The sequence below is a fragment of the Antechinus flavipes genome, chromosome 1 (genome assembly GCF_016432865.1).
Source record: "Antechinus flavipes isolate AdamAnt ecotype Samford, QLD, Australia chromosome 1, AdamAnt_v2, whole genome shotgun sequence".
NCBI lineage: Eukaryota > Metazoa > Chordata > Mammalia > Dasyuromorphia > Dasyuridae > Antechinus > Antechinus flavipes.
In genome coordinates this window covers 715,417,179-715,426,565 of record NC_067398.1, presented here as the reverse complement: position 1 = coordinate 715,426,565, position 9,387 = coordinate 715,417,179, and the positions used below count along the sequence as shown (strand labels likewise).

Genomic DNA, 9,387 nt, shown 5'->3' with positions numbered 1-9,387 from the left:
CATGTAAGCGATCCTCCAGGCCTGGCTCCGTTTCGTGTTCTTCGGGGTCCACCAGGCCCACCAGAGCGTCTGCTCTCCATGCCTTCGGCAGACTGGAAGCTCCCTGAGGCCAGGAAGCCGGTTCCTTTTTGGCCGGGGGCCCCCATTGCTTACCACACTGTTGTCACTCAGTTGGGGCAGACTCGGTAACCCCATCGGGGGTTTTCCTGGCAAAGATACTGGAGGGCCTCGCCATTTCCTTCTCAGGCGCAAGCTATAGGTGAGGAAACTGGGATCAAATGACTTGCCCAAAGTCACGCAGCTGGCAAGGGCCCGAGGATGGATTTGAACTCATGAAGATGACTTTTCCAGTGTCCTATCTACCTTGCCACCTCGCTGCCTTGGCTAGCTCAGAGTGGGAGCCTAATCAATGCTTGTCTGTAGCTTGCTAGATTATACTTTTCTAGTCATTCAGTAGAATGTAAGCCCCCTGAGGGCAGGGATTTATTTCATTTTTGTCTTGGTACCTCTGTTGCCTAGCACACAGTAGGAGCTTAATGAATGCTGTTGGCTTGACTATGTTCCTATCTGTAGCTACTCAGCAGAATATAAGTTTCTTGAAGGCAGGGATTTCATTTTTGTCATGGTGCCCTTATTGCCTAGCACATAGTAGGAGCTTAATAAATGCTTGTTTATACTTCTCTCTCTCTGTGAGGGCAGAGACTGGTTTTATTTTTTGTATTCCCAGAGCCCAGCACAATGTCTAGCACACAGTGGTCCTAAATAAGTTCTTACTGATTGGCTGATGGCCTTTGAACTGAGCTTTTTTTTAAGGTAGTTGGGGCTAAGTGACTTGCCCAGGGTCACACAGCTAGGACGTGTTAATATGTCTGAGACCAGATTTGAACTCGTGTCCTCCTGACTTCAGGGCTGGTCTCTACGACTGAACCACCCAGCTGCCCCTGAGCTGAGCTTTAAAGAAAACCAGAGATGTGGGAGGCAGAGAGGAAGAGGGAAGGCGTTCCGGGGTCAGTGAGATGTGGCAGTAAATGGCTTTGCCGACCCACGAGGCCTCTCTCCATCTCGGCCCGTGCAGGACCTCGTCATCTGGAGCCGGCCGGAAGCTGCCGGAGCACGTGCCAAGCCGAGCCCTCCGCACGCCGGCGTCGCCAGCCAGGAGCACCCTGGACTCTTCACTCTCCAAACCATTCAGTGTCCGAGGCCTGGGAACCCGGCCCTTTCCCTGAGCCCCTCTTCTCTAACCCTCCCCAACCTCTCTGCTTCCCATCCTCATTTACCATGGGGGGGAGGGCGGCTTCTGCCAATCTTACCCTCACCCCATTGCCAAACTATCTCTTTGGTGCAGACTTGGTCCGATCTTTCCTTAACTCAGAAAACTTTCCATGGCTCCCTACTGTCCTGTGGGTAAAGCTTAGACTCTTGCCTGGCATTTGGGGCCTTTTGCAATCACCCCCGCCCACCCTCGGCTTGGTAAATATAGTGACGCCTTCCCCACTGACTCCAGCCTGTGCCGCCTCCTCATTCCAGCCAGACAGGTCTCCTGGCCCTCCCCGGCCACGGTCCCCGGCCCTCCCCGGCCCGCCCCGGCCACAGTCCCCCACCCTCCCGCTCTGGGCCCTTAGTCACGGCGCCCCCATTCCTGGATGACTTCTCCTCCCCCTCTTCCCCTGCCCAATTCCTCCCCAGATCTCAAAGGGCAGATGCGCCAGGCGGCCTTTCCTTCCTGTCTCTGCTTGGCCATCTCTCCCGCTGTGTGGCTTTCCTGCTCCTCCTCTTCTCCTTTTCCTCCTCCTCCTTCTGCCTCTCCTCTCTCTTTCCTCTTCCTCCTCCTCCTTTCTCTTTTTCTTTCCTCTTTCTTTCTTCCCCCCTTTTCTGTCTCCCTCCCTCCCTTTCCCCTCGCTCCCTGTCCTTTTTCTCTTTCCTTCTCTATCTCGCGGCGGACTCTCGGCTTCTCCGACTCCGGCCCGGGTCTCCCCGCCCCGGCCCCTCCCCCGACCCCTCCCCGGTCCCCGGCTCCCGCCCCCGGGCCTCCGCAGCCTGCAGAGGGCGTCCCGGGCCGGGCCCGGCGCCGAGCCGCTGTTTGTGTCTCGGGCCGGCCGGGCGGGTCCAGATCTCGGCGTCCGGCGCTCCGGCCGAGCGCCCCCTCGCACGCCGCGTCCCCCGAGCTCTCCCGGCCGCGCCGCCGCGTCCCGCGCCCATGGCGGGCCCCGCGCTCCTGAGGCCCGGGCCGCCGCCGCCGCCGCCTCCGCCGCTGCTGCTGCTGCTGTCGGCGCTGCTGCCCCTCGGCCTGGGCCTGGGCCCGGGCGGCCCCGCGTGCGGGGCGCGGGTGGACGTGCGGCTGCGGCGGCCGCAGGCCAGCTACACTCTGCAGGGCGCCCTGCTGGGCGGGCCCCCGCGCCTCGCGCCGCCGCCCGGAGCCGGACTGCAGGGCCGCCTGGTGCTGGTGAGAGGCCCGGGCCCCCGGGGCCGCGGGGCGGGGCGGGGCGACGGGCCGGCCCCCTTCCTCCCCTGCCGACCCCTTCCCGGGGCGGCCGACAGGGCCCCGGCGCAGAGAGGAGGCTCCCAGGGCCCCGGCCCCCCAGCATTGCCCCCCAGCCCCAGGCAGGAATTCCCAGCTGAGCTCCCGGCCCCAGACCTGCTCTAGGGGACCCCCACTCGCTCCTATGGGGGCCTGCCCCAGTCTGAGGGACCCCATCCCCCTCCATGGGCACCTGCCCCAGTCTGAGGGACCCCATCCCCCTCCATGGGCACCTGCCTCCAGGGAGCTCTCCTTTCAGCACCTGACCCTAGAGCTGTGCTGAGGGGACCCCCACCCTCCTCCTATGGCACCTGCCCCAGTCTCAGGGACCCCCACCCTGCCCCCAGGGAGCTCTCCTTTCCTTCCTGGCTCCAGCCCCTTTTCTCAAGCCTAAGGGGCCGATTCTGCCCAGCTGGAACCGGAGCTAACTGAGCCCCAACCGCCATCCACCACAGTGGGCCCAGCGCAGGGGCCATGACCCCTCCTAAGCCATCCTCCTCTCTCCCCTTCACTGGGCCCTAGCCCAGGGCTGGCTTGGGACTCTCCATCCTGTGCCCCTGGGGTCCCAGACCTTCCCAAACCTTGGCCGGGAGCCCCACCTGAGCCTTGGCCAGGGAGAGAACGGCGCGAACCCCCCACCCCCACTGCACTGGGAGCGACCTCAAGGCCAGTTTGGGACACTGCCAATTCCCCCCCCCCCCCCCCCATGGAGTCCTGCCTGGGACTGAGCCCGCTTAAACTTTGGCTCCCCCCTTACCCTCGAACCCTAACCCAGACTCTGGCAGCTCCGCCCTCCAGCAAACCCTCGGGGGCCCCGGACCCTAATTTCCTGGCCCTCAGCCTCCTGGCCGGGCAGTGCGCCCCTCTTACAGTGGGCGCCTCCAAAGTTGGTGGCGGGGCCAGGCTCCGAACCCAGGCCTCCTAGAGCTCGGGTGTTTACTTCACCGCACCCCGTACCCTGCCTGCTGCCAGCCTAGACCAGCCGCCCCCGCCCCCGCCCCCAAACTGCTGCCAGCCCAGCCACCCCCACCTCCAGCTTCAGCCCCTGGGCCCCTGGCAGACTCTGACACTAAAGCCCCCAGCCCTGACCTCAGACCCCCGGGGGGGGGGCTTCAGCCTTTCAGCCCCCTCGATACCCAGGCCCTAAACACATCCCAGACCCTCAGACTCCGAGCTTCCATCCTCCCTGGCTCCCCGACCCCAACACCCCAGATCTGGGCCCCAGATGGTGGGAAAATGCCGATTTGGGGGCCTACAGACCTCACTGCCCCCTCCAAGCCGTGTGAGGCCGGGCTGGAGGAACGAGGGCCTCGAAGGCCCTTCCAAGGCCAAACGTAAGAGCTGGGATTTGGGAGCAGCAGTCCCCGCCCCAGCCCCCGACCCCGTCCCGATTGGGCTCCGGGCAGAAACCTCGCAGCCGCCGGCACTCCCCAGGCAGCCCTGAGCCCGCCTCTCAGCCCCTCCTCCGCCCTAGGTGGGGGACAAGGAGCCCCAGCTTCAGGCCGACGATGACTGGATCGGAGTGGTCCCCGTGGGCGAGGAGCAGGGGGAGGCCCCAGGAGCCGGCTCTGAGGAGTCCTTCACCTCCGCGGTGGTCAGCAAGGTGATGGTACTGGAAGGGGGCGGGGGCGGGGGCGGGGAGAAAGTGGCTCTGGGAGAATGGCCGGGCCAGAGGGCCCCCGGCCCCCCCAGGGAGGGTCCCAGCTGCTCCAGGGAGGACACCCAGAGGGCCCCCAGCCGCTCTGGGGAGGATGCTCTGAGGGCCCCCAACCGCTCTGGGGAGGGTCTCCAGCCACTTGGGGGAGGACTGCCCAGTGGATGAGAAGGGGCTGCCCCGTGCTCCCTGGGACCTCAGGGCCCCTTTTCCGCCCCCGTCCCGCCCCCACAGATGAAGCGCGCTCTGGTCCTGGGAGCCTCGGCCCTGCTCATCCTGGCCCTGAACCAGAATGCCGTCCGAGAGGTAGGCGGGCTCAGGCCGGGCCGGGGCAGACTGGGGGGACGCCCGGGGGGGCCCAGCCACTGACCCCCTGTCCCTGCTCCCCGAAGCTGGATGTGTCCCAGGTCCTCTCCAAGCCGGTCATCGTGGTCCAGATGTCCGACAACGTCACTAAGCTCCTGAGCGCCCTGCTGGGGTGAGTGGGGCCCCGGGGCCGGGACCCACGAGTCTCCGGTCCCCACAGGCAGGTCTTGCCCGGCTCCCTCGGGATCCTTCTCCCACTTAAGGCCTTGACCTCCTCATCTGTAAAACGGGCGGAGGGAGAGGACGGGCCTGGCTGGGAAGGGCCCTGTGGGGAGGGGCCGGGCCCTGCCGCTCCCAGAGACCCTGCGGCCCCCAGGGGCCCCTCTGAACGCCGGCCCGTCTGCGGCTTTTCCCGGGCAGGGGCCTGCAGGCCACGGCCAAGATCACCTCTCAGGCCGTGCTGCTGGAGAACGTGGGCCTGACGCTGACGCTGTGGTCCAGCTGCGGCCTGTCGCGGGGCGGGCTCTACGGGGAGTGGCAGGGCGTGATCTGCCCCGGAGAGAGCGGCTCCCGAGTCCAGGTGTGTGGGGGCCCGGGGGCCGCCGCCTCCGGGGAGCCCTCCTGCAGCCTCCCTCTGGCTCTTAGCTCCTAGACTGGACCCTCCCCGAGGGGATCAGCCCTGACCCAGTGCCCGGCAGGACCCAGTGCGGGCGGCAGAGACGGAGGGAGGGAGGGAGGGGGAAGGGAGAGGGAGGGAGGAAGGAGGGAGGGAGAGAGGGAAGGAAGGATGGGGGGATGGTTAGAACACTGCCCCCCAGAAGCTTCTAGTCTGAGGGAGGAAGGGGCACAAGCTGCCACACTCCCTATAACTGGCGGAGGCTCAGGGCAGACCCTGGCCCACACCCGGCCCCCAGCCTCAGTCTCCCTGACTCTTGAGGGTAATTAGACCCAGGCCTCCCAGGCCTGGCTTTGGGCTCCTCCGAAACAAGGGCCCGGGCAGGGCTTCTGGGGGGGTGACTTTGTGTGACTTCTGTCCTGCAGGGATGGGGGGTGGGCAGCGCGTGCCTAGGACTGGGGGCCAAAGGAAGGCCGTGGTCAGTCAAGTTTAGTTAGGAAAGTGAGGTGGCCGAGGTACTTCCTAGGGCCCCTCCCAGCCCTGACGCCCTGTTCTAGACCCCTCCCAGCCCTGGTTCTGATGCCCCCTGTTCTAGGCCCCTCCCAGCCCTGGTTCTGACGCCCCCTGTTCTAGGCCCCTCCCAGCCCTGACGCCCCCTGTTCTAGGCCCCTCCCAGCCCTGGTTCTGATGCCCCCTGTTCTAGGCCCCTCCCAGCCCTGATGCCCCCTGTTCTAGGCCCCTCCCAGCCCTGGTTCTGATGCCCCCTGTTCTAGGCCCCTCCCAGCCCTGACGCCCCCTGTTCTAGGCCCTTCCCAGCCCTGGTTCTGACGCCCCCTGTTCTAGGCCCCTCCCAGCCCTGATGCCCCCTGTTCTAGGCCCCTCCCAGCCCTGACGCCCCCTGTTCTAGGCCCCTCCCAGCCCTGGTTCCGAGGCTCCCTGCTCAGAACCCGGGCCTAGGGAGGCTGTGTCAGCTGCAGCCCCCGGCTCAGGCCCTCCCCCGGGCTCCCCCCAGAAGTACCTGCAGAAGCTGTGGAACACCATCCTGCTGGTGGCCTTGCTCCTGTGCACGGGGCTCATCATCCAGGCCCGGAGGCAGGCCCAGCGGGGCCCGGCGGAGCCCGAGCCCCAGGTGAGAGCCCCCTCCCCTCCCCCCCCCCCCCCCCCCAGCAGCCCCTCCCTGCTGTACCGGCCCCTCTCTCCCCAGCTGGACCTCAGGCAGCACATCCTGCGAACGCTCTCGGCCCTAAAAACGCGGCGCTACCACCCGGGCCGCCCGCCCCGGGCCCACGTGCCCGACATCCAGACCTGCGCCATCTGCCTGGACCCGTTCCACAGAAACCAGGTGGGCCCCAGGGCTGGAGGGCTCTGGGACGGGGGGTCCCAGGGGTCTCGGTGCCCCTGAAAGCTTTCCTAGCAGACACAGACACGCACACGGACACAGACACAGACACATGGACACAGGCGCAGACACACAGACAGACACAGACACAGACAGACACACACGGACACAGACGCAGACACACAGACAGACACGGACACACAGACAGACACACAGACAGACACATGGACACAGATGCAGACACACAGACAGACACATGGACACAGATGCAGACAGACACGGACACAGACAGACAGACACGGACACAGACAGACAGACACACGGACACAGACACGGACACACAGACAGACACAGGACACAGACGCAGACACACAGACACGGACACAGACAGACAGACACGGACACAGACAGACAGACACACGGACACAGACACGGACACATGGACACAGACAGACACACGGACACAGACGCAGACACACAGACAGACACATGGACACAGACGCAGACACACAGACAGACACGGACACAGACAGACACATGGACACAGACACAGACACACAGACAGACACACGGACACAGACACACGGACACAGACGCAGACACACAGACAGACACACGGACACAGACGCAGACACACAGACAGACACAGACACAGATGCAGACAGACAGACACGGACACAGACAGACAGACACGGACACAGACAGACAGACACACGGACACAGACACGGACACACAGACAGACACATGGACACAGATGCAGACAGACAGACACGGACACAGACAGACAGACACGGACACAGACAGACAAACACACGGACACAGACACGGACACATGGACACAGACAGACACACGACACAGACGCAGACACACAGACAGACACATGGACACAGACAGACACAGACACACAGACAGACACGGACACAGACAGACATGGACACAGACGCAGACACACAGACAGACACACGGACACAGACACACGGACACAGACGCAGACACACAGACAGACACACGGACACAGACGCAGACACACAGACAGACACAGACACAGATGCAGACAGACAGACACGGACACAGACAGACAGACACGGACACAGATAGACAGACACACGGACACAGACACGGACACATGGACACAGACAGACACACGGACACAGACGCAGACACACAGACAGACACATGGACACAGATGCAGACAGACAGACACGGACACAGACAGACAGACACGGACACAGACAGACAGACACACGGACACAAACACGGACACATGGACACAGACACACGGACACAGACGCAGACACACAGACAGACACATGGACACAGACGCAGACACACAGACAGACACGGACACAGACAGACATGGACACAGATGCAGACACACAGACAGACACAGACACAGACACACAGACAGACACGGACACAGACACACGGACACAGACGCAGACACACAGACAGACACACGGACTGTCTGGCTCCTCCTCTGCCTAATGGGGCCGACGCCCCGGAGACCCCGGCCTCCCTTGGGAAGGCCCCGACGGGCCAGTGGGAGGCACGAGCCTCTCTGTGGTCGCCAGGAACGGTGACAGCGGCTGGGGGTGGCCCAGGGTGGGAAGCCCCAAGTTCAGATCCGGCCTCAGAGCTTTCCTGGCCCTGTGACCCTGTCTGCCTCAGTTTCCCCAACAGTAAAATGGGCCTCATCCCAGCCCCTCCTCCAGGGCTGCTGAGGCATTTGTGAGGCGTTAAGCACACAGTGAGCCCGGCACACAGTAGGCGCCATGCGAAGGCAGCCATCCCGTCTCAGAAGCCGCAGCCACAAGGGGCCTGGAGGGGACGGGCCCTGGTGCAGAACGGGACGCCCTGCAGCCCCTGCCCCGGCCCCTCCCCCTCCCCCATCCCGGGCACCGGGCTTGGCTCAGCCCCTTGTCCCCTGCAGTGTCTGAGGGTCCTGCCCTGCCTCCATGAGTTTCACCGGGAATGTGTGGACCCCTGGCTGCTCCTCCAGCAGACCTGCCCCCTCTGCAAGCACAACATCCTGGGTAAGAGCACCCGCGGGCAGATGCGCCATCTGGGGGGGGAGGGGAGGTGGGCTGGGGGAGGGCGAAGCCCCTCCCCCCTCTGACGCCTGCTCTCGCCCATCCCCCAGGGAGCTCTTGGGCCGACAGCTAGCCCCGGCCCAGCCCCGGGGGCAAGGGGGCCCACGACGCCATCTGGGAGCGCCCCGGCTCTCCGGGCCCCTGCGGCGGTCTCCAGGACTTCCGTGGCTGCTCGCGTCTGGAAGGTGACCCTCGGCCTCCATCCAGGAGCGGAGCGCCCATGCTGCACCGCCCTCCCCATGGGAGGCTGAGCCCGCGGGGACAGCAGGGGGCGCCCCAGGCCGGGCTCCCTGCCTCTGAGGGGGCCAGCACACGTGGGGGTCTGTGTCGGGCCTAGGCCGGCCTGGGGGGGCCACCAGAGACGCTCAGGGACCCTCAGGAGCGGCCCCCGCTCCGCCCCGGGGCCTCGTCTCACACTAATTTATTAGGGTTACGTCTGGAAGGGCCGGAGGGTGGGCCCGGGCCCCCCGTACCGCGTGTAACATTAAACCTGAGACACTTGCAGACACGGTCCGGTGTTTCTGTCCTGGAGGCCCATGAGCCTCTGCTTGCTCAGGCCAGCCTCCCTCCCGAGGGGGCCACAGAGCCCAGGAGCCGGGACAGCGGAGGGACCCGGCTCCTCAGCTTCCCAGCCAGGCTGGTCTGGCTCAGGCCGGGGGGGCCGGGGCGGCCTGAGGGAGCTCGGGGTCCTTGGGGAACTTGGGGGGGCCTGAGGGAGCTCGGGGTCCTTGGGGAACTTGGGGGGGCCTGAGGGAGCTCGGGGTCCTTGGGGAACTTGGGGGGCCGGGGTGGCCTGAGGGAGCTCGGGGTCCTTGGGGAACTTGGGGGACCGGGGTAGCCTGAGGGAGCTCCGGGTCCGTGT

At 65.1% G+C, this 9,387-nt stretch overlaps 1 protein-coding gene across 4 annotated transcripts; it reads left to right on the top strand.

Annotated features, from left to right (window-relative positions):
- The first annotated feature begins 2,061 nt into the window (after positions 1-2,061).
- On the top strand, positions 2,062-9,029 carry RNF215 (ring finger protein 215). Of its 4 annotated transcripts, none has more exons than XM_051973112.1 (9): positions 2,183-2,443; positions 3,993-4,121; positions 4,407-4,478; positions 4,565-4,650; positions 4,899-5,058; positions 6,107-6,223; positions 6,299-6,436; positions 8,366-8,468; positions 8,576-9,029. In XM_051973112.1, the coding sequence occupies exons 1-9, from the start codon at positions 2,198-2,200 to the stop codon at positions 8,596-8,598; spliced, it is 1,074 nt and encodes a 357-aa protein (XP_051829072.1). In that variant the 5' UTR covers positions 2,183-2,197; the 3' UTR covers positions 8,599-9,029. The 4 variants fall into 4 exon arrangements, with proteins under 4 accessions (XP_051829074.1, XP_051829072.1, XP_051829071.1 ...); XM_051973111.1 differs by having other exon boundaries at positions 3,993-4,127; XM_051973114.1 differs by lacking the exon at positions 6,299-6,436 and having other exon boundaries at positions 2,062-2,443; positions 3,993-4,127.
- The last annotated feature ends 358 nt before the right edge of the window (positions 9,030-9,387 follow it).